Genomic DNA, 18,995 nt, shown 5'->3' with positions numbered 1-18,995 from the left:
GCGCGGCGGCGGCGGCGCGGGAGCGAGCGGGGCCCCACCCCGGTCCCGCCCCGCCGGGCCCCGCCCTCCGCCGCCGCCCGCCGCGCCCCCGGCCCCCGCCGTGTGGCGGCGCTGCGCGGCCGCGGAGCGGGGCGGCGGGGGCCGCGGCGGGGCGGGGCGGGCCGGGCCGGGGCGGGGCGGGGCGGGGCCGTGGCGGGGTAGGTGCCGCGGCGGGCGGCCGCCGTCCCATCGGCAGTGGCGCCGGGGCCGGGAGCGCAGCATGGCCCCGCCGGGCCCCGAGGGCGGCCGAGGTGAGGCGGGGCGGGACGGGACGGGACGGGACGGGACGGGACGGGACGGGACGGGGTTTCCTCGGGGGGCGCGGGGCCTCGGGGCCGGCTCACAGCGGGGCGGGGCGCTGCCAGCGCGGGGGCGGTGCCGGCGGGGCGGGGGTCCCGTCGCCCCCGCCGCGCTCAGCGGCCCGGTCCGTGTCCCGCAGCTGCCATGGCCCCCGGGAAGAAGATCACGGCGCGGATCAAGCGGACGCTGCCGGTGCGGGGCCCGCAGGCGCCGACGCTGAGCGAGCTGATGCGGTGGTACTGCCTCAACACCAACACGCACGGCTGCCGCCGCATCGTGGTGTCCCGCGGCCGCCTGCGCCGCTTCCTCTGGATCCTGCTCACCCTCAGCGCAGTGGGGCTCATCCTCTGGCAGTGCGCGGAGCTCCTCATGAACTACTACAGCGCCTCGGTGTCCGTCACCGTCCAGTTCCAGAAGCTACCCTTCCCCGCCGTCACCATCTGCAACATCAACCCCTACAAGTAAGCTCGGGGTGCCGGGGAGGGTGAGCCCCGCCGCTGGGCATCCTCTCAGCCCACGGCCAAACCTCCTCTGCGCTGCGCTCCGCAGTCGTGGCTGCCGGGTTCCCCTCTGTGGCGCTTTGAGTACCACATCCGCCTCTGTGCCGATGCTCTGCCCGCACGTGTGGGTTACACTCACACCCTGCCTGCTCAGCTGGACTCTGTCGATTTAGTCTCAGCTCCAGACAGTCTCTGCTCAGCTCCGTGGTTCTTTTCAAATCCCCATCTCTCCAGGACCCAAGTTTCAGGATTACAAACAACGGCATCTCCTGAATAATGGAAAAGGAATGTCTGTCACTCTTATGTTGCCTCTTCCTTACCCCATAGGATGCTTTGACATTATCCATCAGCAGTACTTTTTCTTCTGCCATATTGCACTTTACATCAATTCTTTTTTGCTCCCAGCTGCCCTGCCTGGCCCTGTGGGTGACCCAGCTCCCCGGTGCCTCTTGGCACAAAGGCAGAAGGCTTGTTCCCACATGCTTTGCCTCCTCAGGCTTGCTAAGACAGCCTCCAGGGAGCTTGGGAGGCTGTGAGGGCTCTCACTGTAGCTTACTCTCTGCCTTGTTTTTTGTGGTCCTTCTCAGTGCTGTGCCTGCTCTGATGTGGATCAATGGGGTGGTGAGGGATCAATGTGAGTCTGTGGCACAAGAGTCTTGTCCCCCGTGATGGGATGTGTAGTGCAGTGGGTGAGGTGATACGGGATGTCGCTTCTTACCATGTTGTCTCCAATGCAGGTACAGTGCCATGAAAGACTATTTATCTGAGCTGGACAAAGAGACAAAAAAGGCTTTGGAGACTTTCTACGGATTTTCGGAGGGCAAGTCCAAGGTGCGCCGGTCGGTGGATGAGTGGAACAGCTCAGGGAGCGACTTCTTCCAGCAGATCCCTCTGCTGAAGTTCGAGGACTTCTCTAAGACAGCAACTGACTTTCACAGTGGCCAGAAGAGGAAAATAGAGGGCAGTGTCTTTCACAAGGATTCATCCATCGTGAACTCTGGGGATTCAAATGATATCATCGGCTTTCAGCTGGTGAGTGTCACTCTTGGCCAGCCAGTTCCCTGTGGGGCAGCAAAGGGGTGTTTTGGGTTGGTGTCCCTCGGCCAGTTTTATTGCTTCCTTAGGTGGCTTTATAGTGAGTAACCCTCCAGCTGCTCTTCTGCCCAGGCCTCCGTGGCTGCCTGCAGATTCAGCTCCAGCTCCCTGGAAGAGAACCTTCCTGATGTCTGCCCAAATAGACTTAGTGCTTCCCGGGACCTTTCCTCGGGGCCTGAAACATTTGATCCTATCACTTAGCCCTGAATGAAAGGTCTTTGCTGCCCCTTTGTCCCCTTGGTGCCACTCTGACTCCATGTGTGCATTGCTGGGGGTCACCTGTAACTTGTGGAACACTTGATTTCATTTCACCTGAAATGCTTTTTCCCCTTTGTAATTATCAGTGCGATGCAAACAACAGCAGTGAGTGTGCACTGTATACATTCAGTTCTGGTGTTAATGCCATCCAGGAATGGTACAAGCTGCATTACATGAACATCATGGCACAAATTCCCCTGGAGACTAAAGAAAAATTGAGTTATTCTGCTGATGACCTTCTACTGACATGTTTCTTTGATGGCCTATCTTGTGACAAAAGGTCAGTGCACAGAACATCCCTCCAGCTTAACGGCTTATTTCCAAGTACGTAGTATGTAGGAACTGAATATTTGGTGTTCGCTGAATCCCAGCAGGAGCCATTTCCAAATGAAAGCCAACATTCGTGTCTTCATCAGCTTTAATTATGCTCTTTAATTTCATTTATCCTTATGTTCTGCTGTCCGCATTTCATATAAACCTGTGGGGTTTGGCAAAATCAAATCTCCCTGTTTATGTTGGTGGCAGTGCTGTTTGTGTGTGCTGGCGGGGGCAGTTTCCCTGTACAGTTATGGGGCACAGACTACACTTGTACCTGGTTTCAGTGGTTTTCCCATTGCCAGGAGCAAGCTGCCCTGTAACGCTCACTGCTGAGGGCATTCTTCATGTGTCTGTAATTGCACAAAGGCAAAACGTCTTTTCTTGGAATGAAGACATTTACTCGAGTGGGACGGGATGCTCAGAGGACAGACATGAATGTGTTTGAATCAGGCAGGTGTGTGCTCAGCTTGCCTGTGCAGCGGCTCTTCTGAAAGCCAAGATCCATGTTCCTTTAGACCCTTGGCTACTGAATGAGAGAGGACTGTGTCCCTTCCACCACCGCCTTCCTCCTAGTGCTGTAAATCCACTTCTCCACCCTCTCAGCCCCCACTCCCACACAACAACCTCCTGAACGTTTCAGTTCCTGGTGCTATTAAACCAGATCATACTGCCATGTAGTTTCAAGGTACTAGGAAAAGGACCCACACTCTTCAGCAAAATAAATCACCACCAACAAAAAAAGGGAAACATCCTGTCCTGCCACTTCTCTGCCAAAGCAGAGCCCAGATCTGCTGATTTGCTCCCGCAGACAGTGAAAACTGCTGAGGGCAATGTGACAACGCATGATTTCTTGCAGGCACTTCACTCGCTTCCATCACCCCCTGCATGGGAACTGCTACACCTTCAACAGCGGAGAAAACGGGACAGTGCTGAGCACCTCCACAGGCGGCAGCGAGTACGGTAAGAGACTGACCGGAGGCTGAGAACTGCTGTTAGATAACAGTGGTTCAGTGAACTGGATCCCACTGGAGAGTGATTGATGTGTTGGCTCTAGATGTGCAAGCAGATTGGGGAAATGCTTGTTTGAACTAGTGCAAACCATTGCCAGAGAATACAAAGATAATATCATTGCATCACTAATGTTTTCCATCGGGAATTACGGCTTCCCGGTTATATAACTTTTTAAAGTAAGTTTCAGCCACCTACAGAGACACAGCTTGTTCACTGGCCTTGGGGCCACAGAGGGATGGTGCTTGCTGCAAGGGTCTCAGTCAAGCATTGTAAAAGCTCTGCTTGGCTGTTACAGTTCTACTTAAGGCCAGATAACATTAAACAAACTGTGTTGCTCTCCCTGCTCAGAAAAGTGGCTCTGGCTTCTGGTGTAACTCTGCTCCTGCCTTGCCTCTGTTCTTCAGGACTGCAGGTTGTTCTGTATATAGATGAAGCAGACTACAACCCCTTCCTGGTGACATCCACAGGAGCCAAGATCATCGTCCATGACCAGAATGAATATCCCTTCATTGAAGACATCGGCACAGAAATTGAGACCGCAGCGGCCACCTCCATCGGGATGCACTTTGTGAGTGACAGCAGTCCCATGTCCTTTTGCCCCTTTCCCTTCAGACAGGTGTAAATATGAACCAACTGATGATGTTTGAACATGGCCAGCAGCTGGAAGGCTCTAACACCTCACACTTGAGCAGCTGAAGTGCCCCGAGGAAAATCCTGTGATAGCACTTTTCAGAACAAAGTTTTCCCTTTGCCTAGAGGCTGTTGGAAAATCAGGTCTCTCTAAGCCAACCAGCCACGGGGATTTTGTTTGTTCTCCTCCTCTCCTACCCCTTGCCTTTCCAGGGGAATTTTTTGTTTTGTTTTCACAGCAAAATCCACAACCACAGAAATGTGTTAAGTGCCTCGTTTCGCTTTGGCAATCAGCAGCCGAGTTCGCATCCCACGCAGGCTCTGGGGAGGAAGGGAAAGAGTTGGAGCTGTGGGTAACCTGCCTTAGGGTCAGGTCTGCAGTACAACCCCTGTAGCTATTCTGTGGGCTTCTTGCTATCCCAGCTGTAAAAGCACCTCGTGGGCAGTGACTCTGCCTTTGCCAGCTTAGTGAAGCATTCTGGTGAGGGCAGGGAGAGCTGCAGCTCCGAATTTCCCCTATTGGTGTAGTGCAGACAGGGCATTTGACCCAAGGGGCTGCTTTCCATGGCAGAGAAGTGAAAGCAGAGCCATCTGGCCATCCAGACCTTCCCCTTTCATCTGGATGGCCATTAAGTGAGCAATTTAGTTCTGCCTTCTCTTCCCTGATGCTTCAGCCAGCCCTTATCTGTCCCGGCTGGGTGTGCCAGGTCGAGCTGGTCCCTGCATGAGAAAAGACATTGAGAACAGGGCTGATGGTTTTAAAGTTTGCAAATAGTTCACTATCTCGCAGCTGTCTGGAAAACCGGGCAGCAACCCCTTGGTCTGAGCAGCAGGATAAACGCTACCTGTGAAATAAAGTGACTAGGAGGTACTGGAGCCAGGATGGTGTAAAGGAGGCAAAGTCTCACAAGGCTGTTTCCTTTGTCACTCTTACACTGTACAGGAGATGGTCACTGCAGGCAGAGCCTCAATATTTAATGCAACATTTTCCTGGCACGGTACCTTTGAACTGTTGCATATAGAATAAAAACCAAAAGTGGACGTATCTCAGTGGCTGTGTTTAAAAGATTTGGCATGAGGAAGTGATGCAATTGCATCCTAATATAACAGCCAAGAGAGAAGCTGGACACAGCTTCTGGACTCAAAACAAATAGCTGTAATTACTCCAGAGAGCCATCCAAGAGGGAGTCATGATTGTCAGGACAGGGCTGCCCCACTAAGGTGCTGGATCAGTCCTTGTACCCACATTCCGGGTACACAAAGGAGGACACAGCAACATGTCCCACACACAGTGCTGCTCACTACAGGCTTGAACGTGGCAATCCATGTTTCCCAAATGCAAATGTCAATGTCCGGGTTATCGCTCCTGTATTTCTGCTGTGTACTGGGATTTAACCCCCCACCTCCTCCAAAAATATTCCAAGATGTTTGGAATGCAAGCAAGGCATTGCTTGGTGGGAGTTTCAGTGCTTTAGTTAAATATTTAGTTTGCAAATGATTTCAGTACCTGAATGAATAAGTGAGTTCTTACAGGAGTATAAGCTACAACAGAAAAGTTCTATACAAAGGATCTATCATCTGGTGGAAGATACTGCAGCAGACTGAGGCAGGTTGCTGGCACTAGGTTGTCTGTGGAAGTTAAAAGCATATTAAAAGCTGGTTTCATTCAGTTTTCAGAAGTAATCCATCCCTAATATTGAAACCACATGCTTCTGTGTCCCCTCCAAAGAGATGTGAGTACCCTTCTGAAGGATCTGACTTGTACCATGCATGTCCCCTCCTTCAGAGCTGCACCTATTGCTGCAGACAGAAGTGGTAATTAGCCATCAGGTTTGACCTCAGTAACCTGCAGATCCATAGTCAGTGCCTGAAGGTAAGCAGGCTTTTCTCAGGTTCCTACTGAACTGATCTTTTTTAGGTTCAGCCCCTAATTTTAAACTCTGTAGAGAAAGACAGGTGAATGGATCCTTAAATGGGTGTCATTTCTCGTGGTTTCAGGCCACTTTCTTTGTTATGAAGTGAATAATTACCGCAGGAAGATAAGAAGGGTTCCAAGCTGAGGTGAGGCAGGCTGCAGGAAGCAATGGTGCAGCCTAAATCAGCTCTTGTGAGTTTGAGGGCTCCCAGCCTGGTTTCATCAGACCTCGCAGGCACTTGGCATTTCAGAGCCCTCTGTCTGGGCAGAGATTGCAGAACAGGAAAAGGTGTTGGCATTTATCAGAGAGGAAGGGTCAAAGCAGTACCTGGAAAAAGTCCTGGAGGTGATGCAAACATTTGATTTAGAGACGTTTTGGAGAGGTGCTGTTGAGCACTCGTAGAGCCTAAAGTGTTCTTTTAGCCATGGAATAGGAGCAGCCAGGGCAGCAGCAGCCTGGGAAGGTGGGTTTTCACAGGAAAGAAAACAAAACCCAACCAACAGCCCCCTTCCCTCAAAACACAAACACATCAGGATAAACTATGCCTCTAGGCTTAGCAATGACAGAAAACATACATATGAATAACTCTGCTTTAAAAGATCCTCACTGCTGCGATTATGGCACCTCAGCATTCCTGCAGAGGTGTTCAGTGAAGGGAGCAGATAACTCAGCCAGAGCTCTGGTTTGGGAAATGGAAATTACAAACAAAACAACCCCTTATTCTGACAAGTGATTGACAAATCATTTGAGATGGCAAAAGCTAAAGGTGCTGCTCAGACCTGCCCCATCACTTGGTTTCAGAATTGTGATGAATAGCCACTAAGTCCTGTGGTTTCACTGAACTCCATAACCAAGGTTTGTTCTTTCCTGGTTCTCAGACTCGGTCTCGCAAGCTGAGCAAACCCTACAGTGACTGCACGGAGACCGGGGCCGACATTCCAGTAGAAAATCTCTACAACAAGAGCTACTCACTCCAGGTAAATCTGTTGCATTTGTTTTATCAATTGCTTGAAAGCTACCTTCATAAAAAGCTTTCTGATACTCTGGAGTTCAGGATCTGAGACTGTGAGCAGTGCAGGCGTGGGGTCACTGCCTTTAACCACTGATGTAAAATACCACAGCACTTTTTAGAATCCAAGTTTTATTCCCAAGTGGTTGATGTTTGAAGTTCCCTTAGGCACCCTGCTAGATAAAGAAAGAACATGAGCTCATTAGGCAATTTTCAAGCAATGTGAGACTGGAAAATATTGGCCAAGTAAATGTTGCAGCTTAGTAACCCTTGAAGCCAGAAATTGTGACCTTTAGGACTCTCAAGAGTAAGAGATACCATCTAATCAGTATCCAGATAGCAGGATGTTTGTTTGCAGAGTAAGTTTCCACTAATTTTGCATGGTTTCTGTAATTGGGTACTCCTGAAGGGTGTCAGTTGTTGTAGCACTCTCCACTTGAAGAATTGTAATTATATCAGCTGCTGCCTGCTGCAAAGCCTGTACCTAGAATGGGGTTTGGTTTACGGGGTATTATACCTGAAAGCTGCTGTGATGTATTGCCAGTTAGCATCACACAGACATTATCTCAGGTTTTCATAACTACTTCACTGAAACTCAGTGCTCAGGAGGGCTGGGACTGGGACCAAAAGGCTTGACTGGGATTTCAAAAAGAGAAGCTTAGTTCCTGCTTGTTCCAACTCATTAAGAGTTTTAGCTCAAAACACTGACTCTGCTGCCCAATAATCCTTAAAACTTCAGGTCTCCAAATAGGCACCAGCACAATTTGGTCAAAGCTGTGAACGTTTTCACCAGTGAGTCACTTCCCACACCTAGTTGTTGATTCATGGACCACATGCCACAGCAGCCAGAAAACCTCCTTGGCTGTGCAAAGAGCAGCTGCAACAACCAAAGTTCTTGGTGGCTGTAGGGCAAGTGGGGGCACTCTCAGAGCCCCCCTCAGAGAGGAGCATACTCATTTCTTGCACTAGAACCTACACCCTCCACAGCACTTTCTGCCTGTATTTGTATTCGCTAGCAACAGAGCCTTAAGGCCCAGGGAAGTGGGGCTCCCACTTTACCACTACTGGCATAAACAGCAGATGTTTTTAGGTGGACACAGCCTGGGCCTTGGCACTGCAGAGGCACAGCAGCCCTTGGTTTATCTCCCCCAGATTTGCCTGCACTCCTGCTTTCAGAAGGCGATGGTGGACTCATGTGGCTGTGCCCAGTATGCTCAGCCCTTACCCGCTGGGGCAGAGTACTGCAACTACAAGAAGAACCCCAACTGGAGTAAGTATTCAAACACACCATGCATGCCTCAGCTGCCAGCCGTAGCACCACAGCCCAGCCCTGCCTGCACCCAGCACCTCCTCAGCCCACTTCAGACCCTGTACCAGAGCCTGAGACTGTTGCTCTTGTTTAGATTGACTTGTTCCTGACAGTTGTCCTAATTGCTTATCATTTATGCACACCACACTTGACCTGGTGAGGTGATTGTTCATGCCTGTAGCAAGTGACAACTACTTCGCAGGGTATTTTGCAATAGTTACAGGGTAAATCTTTTTATTCTCACCATAGAGGTGATGGCCACAAAGGCCACCTCCATCCCAGAAGCTCCACTCCAGCACAGGTAGCTTTTCTTTCTGGCTTCTCATCCACACGTCCTGCTCCCTTCTTGCAGTGTACTGCTACTACAAGCTGCACGAGAAGTTCGTGAAGGAGCAGCTGGGCTGCCAGCAAATCTGCAAAGATGCCTGCAGGTAAGTCCTGCCCATGACCAGAGCTAAAATGCCTGGTGAGAACCGAGCTCCCAGCTGACAGCCTGCCTCTCTCCCCAGCTTCAAGGAGTGGGCGCTTACCACCAGCATCGCCCAGTGGCCATCCACTGTGTCAGAGGTGAGTTCCTAATCACAGTGTGGTGACAGCACGTGGCACAGCAAGGCTTTTACAAACCCAGAGCTTCAGCGGAAGCTGGGGGCCCCTGGCGTGTTCCTCAGCACTTCAGTGCTGCTCCTCCCAGAAGCTCAGCCTGTAGTGTCCAGGTCAGGGCTTTCCCTCCAGGGGTTCACCATTAAACCGAGGTTTGGCTTGTGGGTTGGGAGATCCCCTCAGGGACCCATCGCATACATTCAGTCCTGGCACCCAACACTGGTCCCAGGAGGTGCTGAGCATGAGCTTCCTTACCAGGGGGTTTCTACACAAGCACACACAGCTATAACAGTATTTTCTGTCTTTTTCCCAGGACTGGATGCTTCGAGTTCTCTCTTGGGACAAAGGGCAAAAAATCAACAAGAAGCTGAACAAGTAAGTTTCCCTGTATGTGTTTCTAGCTTGCACCTCAAGCTCAGATATAATCTCAGCAGCCCTAATGATGGCAATTGGGAAAAAGCTCCCTTAGAGCGGCCCAGCCCTACTGGTCCAACTGGTTATTTGCATAGTTTTTCAGTATGTTTCATGTTATTGTTTTACTAAACCCTCAACCTGCCTTTTGCTTCTCTCAGGACGGACCTCGCAAACCTCATGGTGTTTTACAAAGACCTGAATGAAAGATTCATTTCGGAGAATCCTGCCAACACAGTGAGTTCCCTACTCACCCACAGGGAGATGTGGCTCTTCCTCCCTCAGGCAGGCTGGAAGCTTTCCTCTGGCCAGGGGAGTTGTCCCATCTAGCAGGGACAGGAAACTTCCTCGATGATGTGCCAGGTGCTACCCTTTGCAGCACTTTTATATGGGGCTGCTTTTCCAACTGTCCAGTCCCAAGCCCTGCACTGGGGTGGGCTGTGGGCTGCCCATGGTACGTGTAGCACTGAGCTCCTGCCAGAGCAGAGCAGGAGAGGATAATCAGGCAGCAGAGGAAGGGCTCTCCACGTTCAGTAGTGCTCAGCAAGCTCAGTGTGCCCCAGCTCAGCACAGACTCACCACACACCGTAACGGTGCCACGGGCATGGACCTGGTGCCCACAGGAACCCATAACCTTGTGCTCTCTTCTCTTCCAGCTCGTCATTCTTCTTTCCAACTTTGGAGGCCAGCTGGGCCTTTGGATGAGCTGCTCGGTCGTGTGTGTCATTGAGATCATCGAGGTCTTCTTCATCGATTCGCTTTCCATCGTGATGCGGCGCCAGTGGCAAAAGGCAAAGAAGTGGTGGAACAACCGGCAACGGGAGCGGCCGGGGAAGCCCCCGCAGGCCAGGGACCTGGAGAGGCAGGGCCACGACAACCCTGTCTGCATTGACGAGGACCTGCCCACCTTCAACACCGCCCTGCGCCTGCCGCTGCCCCAGCAGAGCCCCCTGCCCAGGACTCCCCCCCCCAACTACAGCACTTTGCGGCTAGAGACTGCCTTCACGGAGCAGCTGCCCGACACACTAGAGCTTGGCCAGCAATGACCCGTATTTATCCACCCACCCAGGTGCCGGAAGAAGAGGTGGGTGCTGGACCCACGTGTCCAGGGGCAAAAGGCACATACCCAAATGAGCACTGAAGGCCTTTCGGGTCAGACCCTTATTCAGGGATTGAACTTGCAGTCAAAGCTTCTCTGAGCAAAGCTCAGACACAAAAGCCAAGGGCTCGGGGACATTAGGAACTTCAACAACATCAGTTCTCACGTTAATCATTGCAGGAGATGGCTGGAGCAGGATGTGGCACTGAGCTGGGATGTCTTGCCAGACAGAGGCATTATTATCATTAGCAACCAACTGAACACACCCCCTTGTATGGGCAGGAATTGCTCCACAGCAGAAGATTGGTGCCATATTGAGTATTAACACTAATTGCTCTCTGCTGTGTTGCTTGACTTGTGGGAAAAACCCAGGGCTTTCAGGAATGCAGCATGACATTTGCAGGAAGGGGCATGACAGTTTGGTAAGAGCACAAAAAGGATAAAAGGAAAGCTCTCAAGTTGAATTTTGATGAGGTGACCTGAGGAGCTCTTTATTCCAAGATGAAACGTTAAGAAAGCCATAGATGTCCTTGTAGAGCAGGACATTACACAGCTTGAGCAGGAGAACCCAAGTCAGCCCAAAACAATCATCTGAAAGAGCATGAAATCTAATTTGGATCACAGCAATGAACTGCATACTCTGGGTCCACATCACCCAAGCTGGCCATTACAGTCTCAAAGGAGCTCGTTGGGCAGCCTCAGCCACACGTGATTTCCCAGCAGGCTCAGAAGGAGCTGCTGCTCTTCCTACTGAGCCCCAGCACAGACACCCCAGCACTGACACCCACTTGACCGCCCCAGAGCTGCCCTGGGCTCCACGCACAGCAGGAAGAGGCTGGAGGATCCCTTTGCCCATGGTACATCATCCACTGGCCTGCTCCTGCTCCCCTCCACAGTGCTGCATCAGCACCCACATTCTGCCTCCTGTGCACTGAGCCAGGCCACTTCCAGAGCCCACTGCCTTCACCCACATGGCTGCGGGGAGACCCCTGCGGTACACAGCCACAGCACCCTTCCACTCGCTGCCAGTCCTGCACCCAGCTCCTTCCTGCCATAGCCGATTCTTCGCTGCCTAGAGCACACTATAGGTGTTGAGGATGAGCATAGCCTACACTGGGTTGGCTGCTTAGGGGTTTGTAGAGCAAGAATGATTCAGAGCGCGTGTGTGCGTGCGCGTGTGTGAGTGTAAGAAAGCCTCTTTTGCTCTCTCTGTATAAGCTTATATAGAATCCAGAAAGGTTCTTTGATGTGCAATAAAAGATATTTTAACTGAGTTATTTAAATAGCTGATAAAGCAAAAAAAATAAAGATCTATTTTTGAATAATTGTTTTGCTGTTTTGTTGCTGTTTTAAAGTCAGCGGTAGACAAGTCTATCCACAGACAGCCAGGAGATACAGGACTTGCCCCAGGCAGCCTGGCCAGTTCCCCAGGCCTGTCTGCAGAGGTGGGGCTGTGCTGCAGCGCACTGCTCGACCTGGCTCGGGAGCACAGTGAAAATGCCCTTTGGAACACAGCATTCACCAGCAAGGTGACCAAGACCACTGTCCCCAGACAGGTCTTCTCCAGGTAGTCCTTTGGAGACCCCAGGAGAAGAGAGAAGTGGGTTTGCTCTGCCCCAGAGCCCCTTCTCTAGTGCAGGAAGATGAGGTGTTTGGAGTAAACCATTGCTCATCTTACCACCTCTAATGCAATGTCAAATACCAACCAACCTCATTACACCAGGCTTGCCCCACTTGCAAGAATGGCAGGACAGACCTAGAGGAAGACTGAAGAGCCTGTGCAAACACATGCACACCTTCACATAACCAGCATGAGCCATCCTAGCTACAGCAGAGGTGGAAATAACAGCAACCTTCAGAGCTGCTTAACACCTTACAGTGAGCACCTTCCTTACCAGTTTCTTGCATCTTTCTATAGAAGCTGCTTTGACTCAGCCCCACCTGGGTAAGGGCCAGCTCCCAGGGGCTGCTGGGGCCAGCTTTGACTCCAGCTCTACAAAGCACAGCCTCTAAGGACACCGAGAGGGGGAAAACCTCCCTGGGAAAAAGCAAAGCAAAACACTGCAGTGACACATAGCACAGGTCCAGTCCTCACCTCTGCCTGTGTGCACAGCACCAGCTCTGTTCACATAGCACAGGTCCAGCCCTCACCTCTGCCTGTGTGCACAGCACCAGCTCTGTTCACATAGCACAGGTCCAGCCCTCACCTCTGCCTGTGTGCACAGCACCAGCTCTGTTCACATAGCACAGGTCCAGCCCTCACCTCTGTGTGCACAGCACCAGCTCTGTTCACATAGCACAGGTCCAGTCCTCACCTCTACCTCTGTGTGCAGCACCAGCTCTGTTCACGTTGCACATCACAGACAGTACCAAGAGAGGCTGCAGGAGCTCTGCTCACTACTGCCACTGCACAGCAAGGCTCCTTCCCCAGCACTATTCACAGAATAGAATCATAGAATAGTTTAGGTTGGAAAGGACCTTAAGATGATCCAGTTCCAACCCCCCTGCCATGGGCAGGGACACCTCACACTAAACCATCCCACACAAGGCTTCATCCAACCTGGCCTTGAACACCACCAGGGATGGAGCACTCACAACCTCCCTGGGCAACCCATTCCAGTGCCTCACCACCCTCACAGCAAAGAATTTCCTCCTTAGATCCAATCTAAACTTCCCCTGTTTCAGTTTGAACCCGTTACCCCTTGTCCTGTCACTACAGTCCCTGACGAAGAGTCCCTCCCCAGCATCCCTATAGGCCCCCTTCAGACACTGGAAGCTGCTATGAGGTCCCCACACAGCCTTCTCTTCTCCAGGCTGAACAGCCCCAACGTCCTCAACCTATCTTCATTCCCTCTCACAGAGGCTCCTCTTCCTCTCCACCAGCTCACCAGCACCAAGGGCTGGGTTATATCAGGAGGTGCTGATCATGCAATCAGCATGGGAACCTCCTGCAGCTGCTGCTGGAGCATCCCTGCCCTGGGCCCTGCAGCACAGCTCAGCACGGGCCGAGGGGACACGGCCTCGTGTCCCTGGTGCTTCCGATCGCATCGCAGCCCGGAGCTGTGCCTGCAGGTGCTGCAGGCTGGCTCCTAGGGCTTTCTCTGGGGTACCTGAGAGGTGAAGCCTTGCAGTGACGTGGTCCTTTCAGAAAGCCTTAGAATCACAGAATCCCAGACTGGAAGGGACCTTAAAGCTCCTCCAGCTCCAACCCCTGCCAGTGCAGGGACCCCTTCCACTGGAGCAGCTTGCTCCAAGCCCCTGTGTCCAACCTGGCCTTGAGCACTGCCAGGGATGGGGCAGCCACAGCTTCTCTGGGCACCCTGTGCCAAAGGCTTCCCAGGGCAAAACTAAGGCCTTCAAAATAACCTGAGCGGTGTCAGTCCTGCGGCACGGATTGGTCAAATCCTGTACCCGATGACTGAGTCCTAACAGGGGAAACACCATGTGATGGGGAGCAAGGCTGCTGCAGCGTCACGCTCCCCGCAGTGTGCCTGTGAGGCCTTGCTGCTGGATAACACAGGATGTGTCCAGGCACCTTTTGGCACAAACACTCACTTTCAGCTCTTTGGAAAAGCCCAGGTTTTCTGGAGGTGCATTTACTGCTCAGGGCAGACGCAGCACCTTTGCTCCTTGGATGAATAATCCTTGGGAAGCAGGAAGCCACGGAGCAGCTCCAGAAAGGGATTACTTCATCCCAAATTTAACACTGAGCTCCACTGGGCTGCTGAGTCACCTTAAACACGAGCGCTGCCCGGGACGGTGCGAGGATCAGCTCTGACACACACTGAACATCATCAACTGAAAGCGTTTGAGCAAACCAGCTTGGGCTTTATGCGAACAAGAGGCTGTGAGGCTTGTGGAGGCGATGTCCCTGCCGCCGCTGCTGCTCCCGGGCTGCGGTGGGAAGCTCTTCCCATGGGACAGCATTCCAGGGCACTGCTGGGAGCTCCCGGTGGCGGTGACGATGGCCCCAGCCCCACAGCCCCATGGCTTTGGCTTCATGCGGTACCTGAACACGCTGCAAAGGCAGAGGCAGCATCGCAGGCACCGGGTGAAGAACACCCCAGGGAGAGGTGTCGGAACACCCCTGCAGCACCAGGAGCTGGTGACTCACAGGGAAAGGCTGCCTGTGCCTGTGCATGTACCTATGCCTGCGCCTGCCCCTGTACCTGTGCCTGAGCTCTTCTGCAGCTCCCAGCCATAGCAGGAGGTTGCAGGTGATGGAGGAGCTGCTGGGGAAGGGGATGATGAGGAGGAAGCTTTGCAGGAATCCACTGGGGGATGCCCAGACAGAAATGGCTGTGAGAGGGCCCGGAGCCTGCCTGGTCCTGCTGGCACAGACACCTCCATGCACGGCGTCACAGAGCCTGCTGGCCGCAGCCAGGACCTGCTTTCTCTCAGGCAATGCACGGCTGCCCTGTAACAGCCTTCAGGGGCACGGACCGGATCCGTCCTTCAAAGCAACCCTTCTGGCCCAACCCGAACCCGAAGAGCTCGGGAGTTTCGCTTGGGGGTGCCTATTTCTGTAGTTACCGTCCTGACCTACCCCAGAGCTCTCAAAGGCTGCGCGGGCTCATCCTGCCCCGAGGAGCTTGGAGCTTGGGGTGTCCGAGCTGCGGTGGCAGCACACAGATCCAGCAGCAATCCCGGGGCTCCCAGCTGCACTGCACCAACGCCTGCTGTGCAAAGCACAGTGAGAGGAGCAGGGGCAGAGGCAGCACCACCTCCAGCAGCAGGACTTGCTGCTCCAGTGCTCCCGAGGGCCAAAACTGCTGGGCAAAGGCTTCTCCTGGTGGAAAACAAGACCTTCCCCTGACTCTGCAGGAGCAGCCAGCAAGGAGGGGACTCGAAACAGGAGCGATAAATGTGGGAAGGGTGGGAGGTTTCCCGGTCAGGCTGAATTACACCTGGAAACCCAGAGAAAAATGGGAGCATCCAACCTCCCAGTCGGGAGGGAGCACCCAACCTCCCAGCCCCCCTGCCCAGGGTGCGACCATGAACAGCAAGCCACAGATTCCTTGGAAAATGCATCTGAGGCACAGCCTGGCCCCATCCCGATCCCAGCCATCCAAGGCACCGCTGTTCCCAGCCCCATGGTGGCCACAGCCCCGGGATGTCAGCCTGGATGCTGACTGCAGCCCCTCGGAGCAAGGGGATGGCTGCTTAAAGCTGCCCAAAGCTGCTCCCATCTGGGCAGCACCGAGGGGGTTAAAGGGCCCCCTTCCACACTGGGGACATCCAGTGGTCCACAAACAGGTTTGGGAGCTGAATGCCTCATTAATGTAAATGGGGCTGGGCTGGGGAAAGGCGTCTCCAGCACATGCCTATGGAAAACCCATTCGGGCTCTGAGCCCTGCAGTCAGATGCAGCTCTGGGAGGCCGGACATTGATAATGCTTCCATTTCACCCCCACCTCTGGGGCAGGAGACGCAGCTCCATGATCATCGGCACTAGGAAGTGTCTCCTCCAGGCACCCAGCGAGGGGCTCCAGGGCTGTGGCAGCTCCTGCTCCTATTGCTCCACAGTGGTGAGCACCACCACTCGATTGCCCTGGGGCAGTTCATAGAATCCCAGCCTGGTTTGGGTTGAAGGGACCTTAAAGCTCCTCCAGCTCCAACCCCTGCCCCGGGCAGGGACCCCTTCCACTGGAGCAGCTTGCTCCAAGCCCCTGTGTCCAACCTGGCCTTGAGCACTGCCAGAATTCCCCACTGCAGACACCGGGTCCGAGCCACTCCCACCATCCCATGGGGATGTGGAGGCTCCTTCCAGGAGCATCCCGAGCACAGGCCGGGCCCTGGCAGCGCTGCAGGTTTCAGACAAGCTGAGTCAAAGGTTAACCCAGGATTGCAGCACCCGCAGCGACATGCCGCGACACGGCCCCGGCACTAATCCCGACGCCAGCATCTCCCTGCAAACAGGACGGACCGGGAGGTGCAGTCACCACCGACTCCTCACACCTCCGCCAGCACGGGGGTGACCCTGCTCACAGCACCTCCTGTGCCCCACGGTGCGGCGGCTCAGTGCCCCACGCTGCGAGGGCAGCGCTGGTGGGTGAATGACGGGTGACAGCCCGAACGCACCGAGCCAGCCCCAGGCACCCGGGGCTGTGCTCAGCCACCGGGCACCGGCCCCTGGTCCGGGTGCCGCTGTGCCCCGTCAGCACCGCACACCCAGTGCACTCCGTGCTCCTGAGCCAGCAGCACAGTTGCACAACCACAGGCTCAGAGCAGCTTTTCCCTGCACTGGCAGCCGGGGCTCCGTTTCCCTTAGGGGCTTTGGTGACATCTCCTCCATCTGTCCCAAAGCCAAGGCTCTTCTCCTGCAGCCCATCCGTCCTCCTCCGGAGCAGTGGGTGCTGAGGACGCCGCAGCCCTGGGATCCGGGTGGCAGCAGCTGCGGGCAGGGGCTCTGTCCCTGCGGCACGGGTGGGAATGCCGCACGGCGGGTTCCTGCCCCGGCAGGACTCACCGCACCGGGGCTCGTCCCTTGGGCCAGGCGGGAGCAGCCGCAGGCTCCGGGCACTGACCCGGCAGCTCCGGGCCTGGTTGCAACACAGCCCGAGGTACAAGCGGGGAAACACACCCAGCCTCAGGGCCGCAGAGAGCGTGCTCTGGCGCTGGGTCCTCCCTGGCGTCATCCCTGTGCTTCGGCACTTGGCTGTCGCGCTCCCGCACCTCCTCGTCTCCCCCAGTCTCAGGCTCCTGCCTCAGTTTCCCTTCCAGAAGGAGCTGGGGGGGAGACGCATCCCCGTCCCTGCTCAGCTTGCCCTGCGCTGCCCGGCCCCGTGCCCGCTGCCCTGGCTGCTTGGCAGCAGCAGGACACGAGGCGCAGGAGGACGTTCACCAGCAAAGCCTCTGCGGGGCCGAGCTGTGCCACCGCCAGCCTGGCACCTCCTGCCCACCTGAGAGCCAGCCCAGCTCCACCGCACGCTGAGACGGGATCACTGCGGCCTCCTTCCACTCATGCACTTTGTCCAAATCTGGTTCTAGAGATGGACAAACGCCTGCTTTCATCAAACTCATCCACCTGGGGTTTAAAGCGCGCCGCAGCCCCGGTGGAGGTGCGATCACGCACAGGGTGGCTGGAGGCAGGTGCTGGCCGGACCCGCAGTGAATCACAGTGTTTTCACAACGTCTCTCGCTCAGAACCTTCCCCGCTTGTGTTTTAAGACCTTCTCACCCAAGTTTACATAACGAATCCGGGAAGGGACAAGCTGTTCCCCTGGATAATCACACGGGGCAATCATCCCCGCTCCTGTCCTTGGTATAAAAACGCACCGGGCACAAAATACTTCACATTTCCCCCAGAACATGGGAGAGGACCATAAAGCCCCGGCCCACGGGGATCTTTATGATGCTCCGTCTGGGCTGGCGCCGCACTGGCGCTCCCCGGCCTGTGCCGGAGCATCCCGGGTCCAGAGCCCATCTTTCACCACAGCTTTGGACATCGCAGTCATGGCCGGAGGCTCTTTTTTTCCCATAAACTTCTATGTCAGAAAAGGCAAAGGAGTGGTGCTAATTCCCTGTCACATCAGCTAGAGAGGGAGTGAGTCTGGGGAAACCCCATCAGTGACAAATCACAGCCCCACGCCAAGAGCATCCTCCTGGTTTCACCCCCTAAGAGGAGCACAGCCCAGTGCGATGAGTCCGGGTTCAGTCACCTGGGTCATTAGTGCTCAGGCTGAGAGCACTGTGGGACTGTCCCCAAGCTGGGTTTTACCCCATCCCTCCCATTCCAGAGCCAGCAGCTCACAGAGGTGGTACCTGCACCCAGCACCACGAGCCCCGGCACCCACCAAGCCCCTCACTCCAAAGCCATGGGCCATGCAATGCCAGAGCCAGCCGTGGGGGCTGCTTCCCTCTGCTGCTGCTTGTAAAACAAAACCAGCCTTGGTTTTACTGCCTGATCTTTGTAACGCAAACAGAGGTCACTTAAAAACGTTTTATATGCAGCGGTTACCAGAGCAGGTTGGCTGGTGAGATGCTCGCTATCGTTTGACTGTGATTTTACTGGTCACAACTAAATTACTCTATTTTGTTTAGGGACAGCATGTTTCTGAAAGTGCACCCAATAAACCGGGCAATTAAAGTGCTGAACGAGCCTGTCTGCACCCTGCAAGGGAACGGGTGATGCCCGGCTTCCTGCGGCAGGAGCAGCCTCCCCGCTGCCAGGGGAGAGCACCATGCAGAGCACCAGCATGGCGTGAGCGATGCCCGTGGGGACAGACGCGGCCCCATCAGCACAGGGTGAGCGATGGCCATGGGATGAGCAGTGCCCATGGGACGGGCCCCTCCTCCCGGGGCCGGTTGGCAGGAGTGCTGCCCGCACACCCGGAGCCATCCGACGGGAAGCGGCTGCAGCCATGACTCATTCCGGGCACGTAGGTCTGGCAGCTCCTGCTGCACGTCAGTGCCGTGAGCGGGTGCATGGGCAGTGCCGCCGTGCCTGTCGTGGCTGCCCGGGCCGGGAGAGGGGATGTGCAGGGCACAGGCAGGTAACA

The 18,995-nt window shown here is 54.7% G+C and overlaps 1 protein-coding gene across 2 annotated transcripts; it reads left to right on the top strand.

The window, feature by feature from the left end:
- The first annotated feature begins 190 nt into the window (after nt 1-190).
- On the top strand, nt 191-11,820 carry SCNN1G (sodium channel epithelial 1 subunit gamma). 2 transcript variants are annotated; one of them, XM_065684967.1, is made up of 13 exons: nt 191-290; nt 479-800; nt 1,577-1,871; nt 2,345-2,472; nt 3,367-3,470; nt 3,926-4,089; nt 6,946-7,044; nt 8,229-8,346; nt 8,738-8,816; nt 8,895-8,952; nt 9,299-9,360; nt 9,558-9,633; nt 10,053-11,820. In XM_065684967.1, the coding sequence occupies exons 1-13, from the start codon at nt 260-262 to the stop codon at nt 10,440-10,442; spliced, it is 1,926 nt and encodes a 641-aa protein (XP_065541039.1). In that variant the 5' UTR covers nt 191-259; the 3' UTR covers nt 10,443-11,820. The 2 variants fall into 2 exon arrangements, with proteins under 2 accessions (XP_065541039.1, XP_065541038.1); XM_065684966.1 differs by having other exon boundaries at nt 2,279-2,472.
- The last annotated feature ends 7,175 nt before the right edge of the window (nt 11,821-18,995 follow it).

Source organism: Lathamus discolor, chromosome 6 (genome assembly GCF_037157495.1).
Source record: "Lathamus discolor isolate bLatDis1 chromosome 6, bLatDis1.hap1, whole genome shotgun sequence".
Lineage (NCBI taxonomy): Eukaryota > Metazoa > Chordata > Aves > Psittaciformes > Psittacidae > Lathamus > Lathamus discolor.
The sequence above is the reverse complement of the archived record's forward strand: the minus strand, read 5'-3'. Positions and strand labels throughout refer to the sequence as shown.

What these genes read in the sequence shown, in the direction of transcription:
- SCNN1G (XM_065684966.1), top strand. Translation starts at nt 260, where the DNA reads ATGGCCCCGCCGGGCCCCGAGGGCGGCCGAG. An exon ending in TGCAACATCAACCCCTACAA is followed by an intron (nt 801 to 1,576) that starts GTAAGCTCGGGG and finishes TCTCCAATGCAG; the next exon opens with GTACAGTGCCATGAAAGACT. An exon ending in CAAGAAGAACCCCAACTGGA is followed by an intron (nt 8,347 to 8,737) that starts GTAAGTATTCAA and finishes CCCTTCTTGCAG; the next exon opens with TGTACTGCTACTACAAGCTG.